General features: G+C 36.6%; 1 protein-coding gene across 3 annotated transcripts in view; it reads right to left on the minus strand.

The window, feature by feature from the left end:
* Positions 1 to 15,321, minus strand: part of CBLB (Cbl proto-oncogene B) — a 132,909-nt gene that overhangs the window by 19,701 nt on the left and 97,887 nt on the right. For all 3 annotated transcript variants that reach the window (XM_074856170.1, XM_074856186.1, XM_074856178.1), the window contains exons 11-13: positions 10,387 to 10,572; positions 7,442 to 7,807; positions 4,836 to 4,930 (exon numbers count right to left, since the gene is read on the minus strand). In XM_074856170.1, coding sequence (XP_074712271.1) covers positions 4,836 to 4,930; positions 7,442 to 7,807; positions 10,387 to 10,572 — 647 coding nt within the window. The remainder of the gene's footprint in view (positions 1 to 4,835; positions 4,931 to 7,441; positions 7,808 to 10,386; positions 10,573 to 15,321) is intronic.

Raw genomic sequence — 15,321 nt, forward strand, 5'->3', positions numbered from 1 at the left:
GCTAAAATGTATAGGAACAATGAAAACTGTAGTATTCTCGGGTAGATAGTTGAAAGGCCCACAAATAATAAATTTTCTCATTTCTGTGGACATGCAATCATTCTTACATGGCAATCCAGCATGTTCTGGAGATGTTATATAAAGTGTGTTTTTCTAAAATTGAATTGCTGGCTTCTGCAGATAGCAATGTTTGAAATATTAGTATCTAGACCAGAATTGTCCAATACTGACCAATACCAAATGTCCAATACTGACTGAACCAGGTTGCTAGTGTTGTTTGAAGCCCTCTTCAAAAGCTATTACTGGGAAAAAACAAACAAAACTCCCTTTCTCTGCTGAGAAATTGTTACTGGTTTGGAGCTATTATTAAAGACATAAGTTCCAAGTCTCCTGCTTTTGAATGCTGTGTAGCATTAGACAAGCCTTAGACTTCACACTAGTGAAGTCTCTCTTTCCCTGCCTTTAAAGTAAGAAAAATACTTTACAGATTTTACATATTATTATGTAATTAATATTGGAAAGGTGCTTTTGATTTGTAAAGCGACAGAGGAGTTAGAGTACTAACATATAGCTAATGTACTCTCCATTAGGGTCCTAATATTGTCCTATACTTACTTTTATTAATATTTAAGAATTCATACTTTTAGTTCCCTTTTCTACTCCTTAAGTGGAAATATTTTGAAATTGAATTACATTCTGGTAAGTGATGACTTGATAATTTCTGGTTTGTTGAACAGAAGGCTAGATGTCAATCTCTCTTATCCTACTGAGCACCAAGGGCCAAAGGCAAAACAGGGAAAGATGTGAGACTTCATTTTGTCAAGTCACTTCATGTTCATCTTAGTTGTAAACAGAACTCCAGGGAAACCAACATCTCACACTTATTTAGAAGTATTTCAGTGAAAGGGTCCCCTTCCATCACTTAATGGTAAACTGATTCACCGAACTTTGACACAATGAACTTGCAGTCCACGTATTGCAGCCTGGATCAGGACTGTGCTTTTGAAATTAATCCCTTTAATCTCCCCACTTAGCATGCTTTGATTTTCACTGCGGAGTGCACAACTTGAACACCTTTCAGATTAACCTAAAATACATAACACATTCCAAGTGTGTCCCTACTGTGTTCTGATTGCTAAAGGCTGTTCAAATTCATGGGACAAGACTATAGCCAGTTGAACTGCTGCCCCATATCATGTACAGTACAGACATCAGGTCCTTACCATCAACTCTTCTGTCCCATGCAGAGTACTACATGCTAGTGCCGACAAAAGCTTTAATGGTACAAGGCCTCAAGCAAACTCCGTTTCAGCAAAATAAGTGTTAAGTTATATGGACCACCCAAGTCAACACTTGTCAGCTGCTAGTGGCAATTGCCTTCGAGTATGCTCTACTTTTAAAACCATAGTGTATGTAAAGCAGTTCAGCTTCCATTCATAAAGGAGGACACAATTTTCTATTTGTTACAGGGTAAACACGAAACACGAGAACTACCACAGAACAGCTGATGCATCCAAACTCACTGGCCTGTCAAACTATAAGCTAAGGACACATTATGTCCTTCAGAGCATCACCTCTCAGATGTCTGGAACCTCCATGTCAGCAATGCTTGTTCTAACGCTGCTGGAGAAGTGCCATGCCAAAGGCCAATTTCAAGGGAGCCAGGATTTCCAAGCCACAGCTGCCTTCAATGGAACTATGATTTCTCCTTCAAAGTTTGTTAGCGAGATAGAAGGGATAGCAAGAGGAGAAATACCTTTTGGTGCTACTTTCTCCTCAACTACCTCAAAGCAACTAGATATTCCTTATATATTTATAGACTACAAAAGGACTCGAAATTGCATATCTCATTACATACACAAAAATAGATGCTGTCTTACAGAAAATATCACTGCGGTATGAAGTACTTTTGAGACAAAAAGGCCAATTTTCTATTGATGTAGGAAAATGGGGCCTACTCACAGGAATAAAAACAAACACTATTTAACTTGAAAATTCCACTTTTGGGGAAGAACTTGGGTTCTGTATCTTTGACATAGAAGTTTTATTTATTTTTTCAAGAATAAACCAGCAATTTGATCAAAACTGCTAAAAATAATCTGACCTAATTACAGAAGTCAAATAAAAGAAGAACTGTTTTCACATGTAGGGTCAGCAACATAGTGGCTGAGTGGAAAATAAAAATCAGATGCTTGTTTAACAGGAGTCCAACATTATTAAAGTATGTTAGTAATAATCAATTTAGTAAAAGGAAATTAAATCAGCATTGTTTCCAGAAAAAAGGCACTAGTGTTTCTCTATTAATGTAACTTGCTACAGGAAAAAAAAAAGTCATATCTGTAATGGCATATTCAGTGAAAACTGATCAAACAAGTTAAGTAGGGACATTTTAGAATTGTGAAGTTTCAACTAAGGGTCATTTTGCCTCCTTGTTATTTAGACTAAGACATTTCATACATGGTCAATGTATCCTTCAGTCAAATCTTTGACATTACAGACTTATGATAGTAACTAGAAATAATAAAATGCCTTAGAGCTGTATGAAACAAACTAGCTCTCAAGTCACAACTCTGCAGAGATCGGAGAGTAGGAAAAAATGAGAAACTTGCACCAGATTGATTGCAGTAGCACAGCTGTGGAAAGCAAGAGTGTTTTGGATCAAGTACAGTTCAATGTATTTATGAGGGCTTAGTGCAGTCAATTTAACAGGAGGAAAAATATACTGTAAAAATATTCTCTCTGACATTTCAAATTAAATCATGCTAAATACTATTTAGGTTACCTTTTGGAAAGCAATTGCTGTGGTTGGTGGAAATATTAAACTTATTAAATTTGTTATTTTTGAAGATTTTTTCCAGCTACGTATTGCCACACAATATTACAGATAATTGGGGTATTTTTTAGTGGTAACAAAAACTTGAAATCAATTTAAAATAAACATATTAGTGTTTCAAGAAACAACATACAATGATCAATTTTTAATTTTAACAGCCATTCCATGTGACATTTTAGTAGTTATTAATTAGATAATTTGAACTTCTTACCCCTAGCTTATATATCGATACTTTTACATTTTAAAAATCAGAATTTAAAATGTGCTGTATATTTTTTTAAAGTGTAAGTACAAAACCAAAGCAAAAATAAAAGTTAATTTCTTCCTCAAAAGTCTATGGAGTTTGGTTTTAGAAAATGAAGATTTTCTTTTGGCTGGAATATGTCAGTTTTCTATTCAGAAGACTTCGGTTACTGAAGATAAATTTCTTTTGACCAAGCTGAAGTCACACATTCTAGTTTTGGTTTGGCTTGACATGGACTTTGTGCCTGACCACATTGCTACAATATCCTGTGGACCTTCCAATGAACACTGTATGGTGTATTAATACCTTGTACTTTGATTCTAGGCTACATTTGCAAAAGTCTGAGTAAAATTGGAACTTTCATGAAGCAGACTGTTTTGTTTTTTTCAACGCTATGGAAAATAAGAAACTTCCCCTCTTCAGAGCTGAACTTGCTTTGGAATATGGAACTATTTAGTTTATCTATCAGAGTTGTTCCTTTCTCTTTCTGACAGAATGCAGAACATCCAAGGGTTTGCATTTTATCATGGAAGTAGTCATCAATTCAAGGAGATCAATCAATAAGGGGATTGATTACATGAGGTATCCAAACAGCACTCCTGTGATACCCACCCTACCTCAATCAGGTTACATCACAACATTCAATTACAGAAATGTCTGGATAATGTTCTAAAATTTGCTTCTTAACTGAAAGTAAACATGGAGAACTTCAACTCAGCAATTTTTCCACCTGAAAACATGTTTCTGAATGAAAAAGTCCATGTTCCACTGCACCTTTATTCTAGCACTCAGGAAGAGAAAAACTAGCATATTAATGAAATGCTGAAATACATTTGTCTTTTATGTTACTGCTAACTGAACAACGGAATAGGTGCTGAAGATATGGCAAAACTACACACTAATGAGAAAACTCTTAGTATTTTGTACTGACTGCCCAATTATTTAACAGCAAGAATCACAAGGAGTACATTGGAAAGAAGCTACAGGATAACATCAAACATTGTGATATGCTCTGATTTCCTTACAAAAACTTGACAAATTACATTATAGCACTTCCAAGCTTTCTATTTTAAATATCTCATGTTCTGTAGAAAATCCTGTGTGATTCAGAGTCCAAAGATACTTGGCATGCACAGCAGCACCTTGGTACCAAATAAACAGTCGTGTTACTGCAAGACTAAGAATAGTCTGCAACTTGAAATGACAAAATTTCCCAAACCATATTCTGGAACTCAGGGAGGTTGACCCCATTTAAAACTATATAAAATGGTTTTGTTTGTTTTTTAGTCACAACAAGGAACTGGTGTGAACCCTAGATAAAGCTCCATGTGCAGAAAGCATGACTAGAGTAGGGGTAGAACGTGCACAAATCATACTCTTTACCCTTACCACTTTTCCTAGAATCTCTCATCTCCTGCGATAAATAGCTCTGACCACACTTCTTTGGTAGCAGTAGAAGTAAAACCAGACAGTATCTGCTCCCACTGCCAAATGCCTGTGAGCAAGATCTGCCACAATGTATTCTCTCTACTTATAAAAATGTAGTATGTTCAATTAACATTAGAATGGCTCCCATTTAATCAATACAATTTACGTTTCCTTTGTAAAACCACATTAAAGTTCACGGAAAATGTATCACCAAGCTATATTAGTTCATTTTATTTCTCTCTTCTTCCCGTTTTTCTTTTAGCACCAGAGAATCAGTGCTATTATCTAACATTAATTAACATACTTCTTTTATAGATAAAGTTGACTTACTTCATACTAGGGATGATGGAGGCAGCTGGAAGAGGTGGTGAAAGCCGTGGAGGGACATCATATTCTTCATTTATCAGATGACCATTTGAAAAGACCTAAAAAATCGCACAAGTGTTACAATGGGTATCTCCTCCCGTTTATCATCACGGATGTTCAGCAACTAGGTATTACAAAATAGACCTTGAGAAGACTATGGGTAAAGGCTTTCCTAGGAGTTCACACTACAGAGCTATCTGAAGCGACTCTTCCATACCTGTTCAGCTCACCCCATTTGGGAGCTGTAGAACACATTAGCTTAGCACTTCAGCGAAAGAGGAAGTTCCACATTACGGTTACTAGATGGACTACTCAGTTACAGCTGAAGTGCTTGGGGGAAAATTAAGATTTCAAGATTGCAAACCAATCAAAGTGAGAAAGATGAAGTACAGTGAGAAAACAACAGGTACAGCATGCTAAACATATTAATGTCTTTTTAAAACTCTACGATACAGTGCCTGCCAGAATTCACCCCTACCCACAGGATTGTCCTTCCCTATTCTTGGCTTTTACCAATAGCAAAAAGATTAAATTACAATTGATATATGAATCGGATGAAAATTCATTAAATGTTTCTCTTGTGAATGTGCATACAGCCTGAAACAATAGTTCAGAGTTGTCAGCTGCTCCATTTAACCAAATGACTTAAATCTATAACCTGAAGATAACAGTTCAAACAGCATTTGGTTAAAGAAATAGATATGTAACTTCTCCAGTCTACAATGGCACTTCTACACTGAGTGGTTATTTGAGAAGTATTAATTCCATCAGCTTCAATACTGTGCCAGACCACAACTGGAATACTCTATGAAGGTACAGTTGAAGATAGAATCGTAGAATCATTCAGGTTGGAAAAGACCCTTTGGATCATCGAGTCCAACCATCAGCCCTACTCTACAAAGCTCTCCCCTACTCTATATCCCCCAACATCTCATCTAAACGACCCTTAAACACATCCAGGGATGGTGACTCCACCCCCTCCCTGGGCAGCCTATTCCACTGTCTGACCACTCTTTCTCTGAAAAATTTTTTCCTAATGTCCAGTCTAAACCTCCCCTGTTGGATTTTAAAGCCGTTCCCCCTTGTTCTGTCCCTAATCACCTGTGAGAAGAGACCAGCACCAACCTCTCTACAATGTCCTTTCAGGTAGGTGTAGAGAGCGATGAGGTCTCCCCTCAGCCTTCTCTTTCTCAAACTGAACAGTCCCAGCTCCTTCAGATATAAACCCAATATCCTTTAAAAATCAGATGAAAAGCTATAGCATTTTAAACAACAGCCTAGTTGTAAGTAGAATTTTGGTGTTTTGCCTCAATGCTGATAAAAGGACATTATAATTATATATAACATCACGGACTTCTTAGGCACCTTTCATCACTAACTGAATTTCAGTAATGTACTTTCAAAATAACCCACACATCCATACAAAAATTTTAAATGGAGATAGAAAGGTTAAATAGCTTGTGACCTTGGGAAAAGCAAATAGAAAAAGTTATGATTTCTAACTACCGTGACTTAACCACAAATCCATTCTTCTTAGCACGATCTATGTAGTCTTCAAGCAAAAAAACGAAGAGCAGCTTTGAGATAATAACCTGCTCTATGAATAAATTACTGAGCTGCTTTGATAAAACTGATTAGAGCAGAACTAGGAATATTTTTCTTAGGCCATCACCACTTGATCTCTTTTCAAACCTAAGCCTCCCCAACTGTACATAGTCTTGCAAGTTGTCTGAAGCTGCCTAATGCCAGAACCACTCCCTCTACACTCTCCTCCCCAGGTATCTTCAATTAACATATCGAAACAATCCTTTACTTTTTTTTGATAGAAGAAACACTGTAGTTATAGACATACGTACTATTTACTGCAACCAAGGACAGGAAAACATACTTCTCCTGTGGGTGACAAGCAGATGCGTCCTAGCCAAACCAAGCTAGACAATCAGTGGAAAGGTTGCACGTGATGACTGTGAACGCCCTCAGCATTGAAAATGGACATTACACTGGACATTTGTCCAAAAGAAGTCAAAAGCTGCTATGGACAAATTACAGCAATGTACAACTACAGCAGCTGGAGTTCAGATTTAAGTACAAAGGATGAAAAATTCAGCTAAAGATATGTGTATTACTGTAAACAATTGACAAAGAAAAAGGGAGTTGCAATGTTAATTATCCTGAATAAGATTTAGAGTACTGATGATAACACCAAATCAAACAATGCAAATACTGGGGTTGTGCCACTGAGCACTTTCAAGGGCACTGCCAGCAGTAAAGATACAATAAATGGTTCTACATTTAGCTTAGCTTTGGATGTATTTGTTTTGTTTTTCTTAGGGTTGAGGCAGGTTAGATCTTTTCCATTTGAATACACTGAACATCATGACTAATTTAATGCTCTTCTGAAAATTCTCTTTTACTGATGTTTTAATTATGACCAGCTATTATTAAGTATCAACAGGACGGATTTGGAAACAGCAGATCAACACTGACCAATACAAACAGTACATTAGACAATGCAAGATGCTGCAGTAGGGTATCAAATTAGGATTCAACACATTCAGCTCATTTCATACCTTGGCACCTTCTGCAGGCAGCTCGTGACGCCTGTGTTTCCTCATAAATCCTGGATCAGAACCTATGCGGTTGTGCCTTCCATTTATGTTTGAAATTGCAGTCAGTCCTGGTTTGGGAGAAGCATCACTCCCTATTCGACATCCTACCAACTGACTCGTCCCAAACACATCTCTGGGACACCAGCCTTCAAGGGGCATGGGCTGGTCTCTGGAAGGCACACTTTCTGGATGATGCAGGTGTCTGCTTATCCTGTTGTCTGGTGGAATTGGAGGAGGTCTCTCTGGTGGGGGCGGTGGAGGATCACGCAAGGGAGGTGGTGGTGCTGGCAAAGGTTTGTCTTGTTTCCTCACCATACAAGGAGAAGACTAAAAAACACAGTAAATTTTTTTTTAAAAAAGTTACATATAGGCATGCATATTTCTCTCACGATCAAGTATGGCTTTACCATTTCTAATTGAGATATTTTCAAGGCTCCACAAGAGTACTTGCCAGTAGGTTAGTCTTGTCTTTGCATTCTGCAGACAACCTGGCCTTTCTTCAGAAAGCATGTCCCACTTCTTGCTGTTGCATGAGTAACCCAAGAAAGGAGCAAAAGGCAGAAAAGACAGCTGGCTAAGGCAGGTTTATCTGACCCATAATTTTTTTCCAGAATCCTCTGCTTTGATCCTTTGAATCACTTATTTAACAGCTGAAATGAATTCTGAGGAATGTTTGGAAAAAACAAGAGTTCCTGATGCAGAAAAAAACCCAAGGAAAATAAAACCCACCTCCAAAGGGAAATGACTTAGTGACAGTGAATGAGCACAAGAAAGGAATTATTAGTGAGAAAGCAGAGGAAGAAGACTACTTTGTTTTTAATCATACACCTGGGGATGACCCCACTCTTTACATGACACACACTGCCCAATTAGTTTGATCTGCAGTTCCATTCTTCAGGTAACATACTTAGTATGTAGTTATGTTTGCAATTAGCTCATCTGCACACAACCTTTGCCAGAGTACTTCCTTTCTCAGAATTGAACTATATCATAAATGGTGAAATGTTTTCTAAAATTATGTGTACTAATACTAAAAAGCTGAAAACCAAGTTATCAGAAAAAAAACCCTTATACAGGTAGCTGTATAGCTTCTAAGACAAATCTGACAAAATCAAAACATTTTCATTAGTAGTGAATTCCTAACAGCATTTTACAAAATAACACTCAGGCCAGGTCTCTACAAAATGTTTTTCTCTTACCCCCAGATACCATACAAAATGAAATACAGGGAAGATTATTTCCCTTGGAGAGTGTAATTTTCATGGACTGTGGTAAGCCTGCATGTTCTTACCACTTGAAAAGATGGACGTCACAAAAGTTTTAAAGTAAGAATAGTATTTGCTCTCACTTCACAGGTTATCCCACCATTATTCTTCAAGCAGCATGTCAACATAGTACTTAAATTGAAGGTAAAGTTATTCCACCTACAGGTTATTCATATAAATAGGACAGTATATTAAATAAAGAAGTGTTTAATTCAGCTGCTAGTTAAGAAAAATAGTTATTCTCACTGTCAAGGCAGGAACATAATGGCTGGGTCCAAATTTTTTGTTACAGCTTATAGCTATAGTTTTCCATTGCAGAAAAATATAAGAGTTTTTCTGAATGAAGTAGTAGTTTTGGCAGGACTAAATTGTCATCTTTTTTTAGTATTAATTTTTTTAAAGTATGAAATTATTCTTTGTTGCCCCCATCTTATTTCCCTTGCACTCCCCCAAATTTTTTGATTTTTTTTTCCTCAGGAAGTTTCAAGGAAAAAAATCAGCATTTTCAAAATCATGTCACTGAAAAATTTAGAGTAGTATTAATGGCATCTTTTCTGTTTTTTAAAAGACATGAACTTTGTAAAAATATGCTACTGTAAAATTAATTTTTAATGTATGTATTGTATGTTTAGCATATATCCTCAATGTGTTATAAATTCCCTTGTATGACATAAAAAGTGATGAAAGAAGGATAAAGAAACTATTCAAACTTCTATTTTTTCCTCTAAACGGCTAGAATCTTAGCGAGAGATTGATTTTCAAGATTGAAATAAAAACCTGACAAAATAAATAGGGTACTTCATACTGGATTATTACGAGCACATAGGTTTCAAGTCTTGTTTTGAACTTCAATTTGAGTTCATCATCTAAAAATGAAAAATTTAAATCTAATTCCCCCACTCTATACAGCAATTGCAACAAAATTATCAACTCATAATAGAAAGCAACATAGTATTTGTCCTCCTTCATGCTTATCTACTCAAAAAAATCATTAAATCTTTAGTCTCATTAGTTTCACAAAACACAGCATACAATTTCTTAGCTATAGAGTCATTATTCTTTCCCTTGAAACTTGAGTCCTAATATATGCCATTTAAGGTTTTGAAAGCAGTGTATCTGCACATATTTTTCTTGTAAGGATACTGTGGAAATCGAGCTTAAATCATCAGAGTACAACATATAATTTTAATGACATAATGACCTTTAAATCTCTTTTCAGAAAACTTTCATTTTTATTTATTTTCATGAATTGGGGTTTATTACAGAACTGATACATTACAGCAATATCTTTAAAATTCTGGCCATAACCAAGTCCAATATAATAATCAGACAAACAGAGGTCACATTTGACCAACACATGTAGCTGTAAATGTCTGACTATGTAAGGTATTATGCAAAGGGACAGGCACTTGCCAAAGTCAACTGAAGGAGATAAGAGACTTAATCCATGTGGATTCTAATCTAAACTACAGGGAATTAAAGGGTCTTTTGGACAAAGCAAACTCCTGAAAAAGAAAATACACATGGAAAATTTCAGAATAGTCAATCTTCCAAAACAAACAAGCAAGCTCACCTTGGAAACAATCAAATACAGTTTCTCAATATTCGTATACAAAGAAATACTGGTTTAGTAAGACTTACCTTTGGTGATCCAGTTGGGCTGGCACATGGTGACCGTGCTACTCCCTTCTGAATAAGATCCAGACGAGGAGGTACAGGTGGAAGACTAAGATGTGGGATTTGCAGCGGGTCTGGAAGTGGTTTTCTTCTCTGTGCAAGAGGGGAAGATCCTGGGGAAGTCACTGGTGAATTCTGCCTCTCATTGCACTTCAAGATAGAAAAAAAACCCCAACTATTTACCTGATGATCAAGTATACAACTTCCATTCCATGACTAAAACATTTGATACTTGTCAGATACTGACTAATAGTCATTAATCATAATGGACACCCTGCTGCTCTTTTAATTAATAGACAATATAGGTGCTCGTCTTACAGTTACTGAAAAACAAGTCTACAAGTCATTCTACCCCAAAACGAAGATCCATGTTAACTTGTGATGAAAATAAAAGAATATATATGCCAGTGATTTGTTTAAAAAATAAGCAGTCATTGCCATACAAAAGGAAACAATCACATAGACTAAGATTCTACTGTAGTAGTGCTACTCTTGATAACCTTTTATCAATAGAGTACTCCATCTAAAATTCTATAAATCACTTTTAAAAGCTGAATGTCTATGATACTGTCTGTTAACTACAGCCCATTTTCAAATCATACTTCCACAGAAAATAGAATGTACGCGTCTTCTGAAAACATAAAAATCAAAATCATCAGCAGGCCAGTAGGCAAAGGAGTAATTCTTTCCTCATTTATTTGCTGATTTACAAAAAACATTTTAGGACAACTCAGTTTATCATTTTAGCAAATATTGAACTAATGACACACACACAATTAAGACCCCCTCCCAGTGACAAATTATGATTTTTTTTTCTTGACTAATCCAATTTGGCTCCACCCATTTTTGCAACTAATTCCTGAACCTCATCTGGCTCAGTTTTGACAAACTCAAGTTTACTTGTTTGCATAAATCAGTTAAAGTTATTTCTGTAAACTCAATGTGTTTGTAAGTAAACCTGGATGTTTATGCTGTTCTGTGTTCCCTGACAGTAGACATGAGTAGCTGGAAGACATTCACACCAAGCATCAGCCTCAGGCCACTTGTGCACTGAGGGATCCTAGTGTTCTCACTATGTAACTTGCTTATAGAGACTAACAATCTGCCATCTTCTTAAGGCAAGCATAAAAATTGCTCACAAAAAAGCACCCATCTTTGAGCTAATTTACTTTGATCAAAACTTTTCCCCTCCTTTCCTAAGCTTTTTCTCATCAATGCTATATATCCCATAGGGATGGCAGGGATGAGACTAGGAAGTTCTTTAACAAGGTAAACAACGCTATCTCCCTTTACATGTAGTGCCTATATTAAAGAATCTGAAAACTTCACAAATTCAAAAGCAAATCCAGGAAAAGGATCTAGTATACTGACTCCTTACTCAATGTTCTGTGTACTACAGCTTAGTTTAATATTCTATTCTATACAATCAGGACTGCTACCAGATTTCCTTCAAAAATAGGAGCCACCACAGTATTACTGGATAGCATTGAAAAAAAAAAAAAGTAAGAGAGAGCAAGAGGAGTGAGGACATGTTGAAGTGCTAGAAGGCTGAGGTGCAATTCCATTGCCAGAATGATTTTTTTGTTGATCCTTAGGGTATTACCACTTCATCTGCACATCTAAACTCAGTGTCACAACTACATATTCAACTTCAAGAGACTGAGCAATTCAAGATTTGTGCTCTTCATGGCTACCAGAAGTTTCTCAGTTTCTCTTTTCAATGAAGTGGTCACAATGTTCACATTAAATGGCTTGAATTTAGTCCCTTAAATTTTCTTTGTTTCCTTTAATTGGTGAATGACCCTGACCTTGACTGGAAGACCACTAGGATAAACACATGACTGAGTGAGGTACTTAGTCTCTCTGAACATTATGGAAAGCTGAATAACTAAGCTAGATATGTATCTTGCAAGCATGCCTGAGCAACCATAATTATAAAATGACTACAAACTGAATGTCAATTCATTTTCTTTAACAGAAAATATCTGTAAGTTAAATAGTGTAATAAGCATTGTATCAGTTAATAGCATTAGTTTTCAAAGTTTAGTTATACCTCCACCAAGCATTCCTGAAAGCAGAGAGCCATGTAATATAACATATGCAGTGCTCTGGCTTCAGTAAATTCAGAAAATTAATTTATTTCCCAAATTATCTGAAACAGAACCAAATATGCAGGTCACACCTCCAAAAAGAATCAATTATTTAACATAAATGAAACTATCGAGTAAGTCTCTACATTTTATGATGTTGCACAACATACTGTGTCTCAGTCAGCAGGGGATTGCTCCAGAACTAAGAAACAATCCTATACATTATGGGATTTTGAAACAAACAGTAAGAAAAATGGGAAATACTAAAAGCAGAGTACTGGACAGGAAACATTTGTTTGGAATTTGAGATGCTCTAATTGCCATACCATCACAGTAATTAATGCTACCTCCTCAGAGAGCAACCTGACAGTCTCAAATGTCATACTGCATGTAGTTGTATGAACCCACAACTAAGTGAACAACATTGTAGCTACAGCAGTTTAAGAATATCCACCACTTTCTATATGGCAGCCTTCTCTTACACGGTTCTGCTCTAAAGAATCACTAGGTAAAATGATACGCTCATCCCTCAGTGAGCCCACTGGTCCCATCCATGTCTGACGTCTTTTCTCCTTCTGTAACAACAGTCCAGCTCCAGCAGACACACAAATCATGGAAATACATTTAAAACCCAGTGGAGACTGATGCTATTTTCAGATTTATGGAAACAAGTGGCTGAAAGAAACACCTAATATGTAGTAGGCAGTAACAAAAACTCAAATAATAAGAAAATTCATTTAAAAGTCCAAGATTCTTAAAATCTGACACGTTTTTAACACTGTAGCAAAATAATTTTTCAGTCCCCTGAACTACTATTGCCTACAGCCACAATGCTATCACAACATGCTGTGGCCCCAGAGATTTCAAAAAGGGAACTAATGACGACCAATAGGTTAAAGAATAACTTATAAGGCATGAGGTGGGGGAGGAAAATAGGTGCAAGCAAAAGCAGATTCTCTCCCCTACAAGGAAGCTTAATCCATATCACCACTTGCTGCTATAGTCAGAGAGAACGCTTGGCTGAGAGAAACTAAAAATTATGATTCCTTGTTTAGACCTACTGATACTACAAAATATTCCACAGCAAACAGGTTTTCTTCAGCATTTAATATCAGATTTCCATCATATCCCCATTATAAACCCCCCCCCCCCCCCGTATTTTTCCTGTCCACCCCCATTCGACCTGTCTAGCTGCATCATTTGATGTTTGCTGACAGCTAGGCCAACAAGATGGTTGCCATTTCATGTGGATACTAGGGCATTAACAGATGTACGTAATACCTACTCTTTTTGGCAGACTCCCTAAGGACAAGGTGATTTAAATTTTTCCTGTTTGTCACCTACTGGAGGTTTCTGTGTGTTTTCTATTCACTGGAAATAAAGAAGCAATGAGAGCAGCACAGTGACAAAAAGATAAAATAAGCAAGCAATTAAGACACAAACTAATACAAATGAACTGGCAGTGACAGAAGACAGACCTTTAGCGTACAAAGGGGCTCTGCTGCAACACAGACCGACCTGTGCAATAAAGATGTAATTAAGGAAAAGAACACAGACTCCTTTGTAACAACAGACTTCATCTGGTTGGCACAACTGCTGCCAAGGGAAAAGCAGCTGTGACTTACTTCACAATTGTACTGCAGAGCGGACCACAACTTGTGTTATTTAATCAGATCTATTTATTACTGGGATATACTGGTATCAGTTTGCCCCTAGTGGTTGTGAATTCAAGAATAAGCCTGCTTCTGACATTGATTATAATTTCTAGTGAAGGTTTTTTTGATGGAAATACTAACAGTCTGGCTATTGAATTGAGAGTTTTAGCTTCAAACGTCTTTCTGTCAGATAGACACGTATGAAAAGCATAGTGAACACAGATCCTAACAAGTGACTCACTGAGGAATATTATCCTGACTGTTAATGTCCTGCTGGAGTGAACTCAGTAATTTGTAAATTAAATAACGAGACACATAAGCAGGTCCAAGCAGACGTACACCAGAAGTGGACTTTTCATTTCCAAGTAGTTCCCTGAAGTTTCTTTATTTATCATCAGAGTAAATCACATATTTGTTATTTTTTGTTAGGATAAATTGTGACCTAGACAGATTAGTATAATCTGGATTTAAAAATTTGTACAAGGATATAAAGTTACATCACTTAACACTGACGGCTGTAAACATTTTTTTACAGAGACATTTGTTCTTTATTTGATCATCCCTTTGCTGATCCAAGAAAATGCATGTGAAGGAGGGAGAGGGAATTAGGGTTGTGAGAGTCAGCACCACACTGCCCAAGGGAATCAGTAAAATGCATTATAACTAAGGGAGGCACACTGCCTCCCAGCATTGATGCGTCTTCCAAATACTAGCAACTAACCAGTTAGGACTCTCTTGTTATGTGGCATGATTATAATATTTTCCCATAAACCAGGTGTACCATTAAGAAGGAAGTGACATGTATGTACAAGTTAAGAATGTACAGCTGAAGGGAATACCCGGACACATATTTCAAGTCTTTTTTTACATATTCCTGTATTTTATATGATGAAATTATAAACATTATTACTATGTAAGACATGCCTTTTCTCATTAACAGAAAAAAGTAAACTTAATATGGAAACGAGGGGGAGGAGTCAAAACCACACTCTCCCTCCATATTTTGAGAACCAAGGTCTACTGTCATGATTTCTTAAGTTTGACCTAACTCATCTGCTGGAAAAAGTCTAATCATGACAAACAGTGGCTTTCAGCGTTGACAATTTCCTATAACTATTTTAAAGTAACAGTACGAACCAAAGTCAGGTTTTGGT

The sequence above is a fragment of the Strix uralensis genome, chromosome 2 (genome assembly GCF_047716275.1).
Source record: "Strix uralensis isolate ZFMK-TIS-50842 chromosome 2, bStrUra1, whole genome shotgun sequence".
NCBI lineage: Eukaryota > Metazoa > Chordata > Aves > Strigiformes > Strigidae > Strix > Strix uralensis.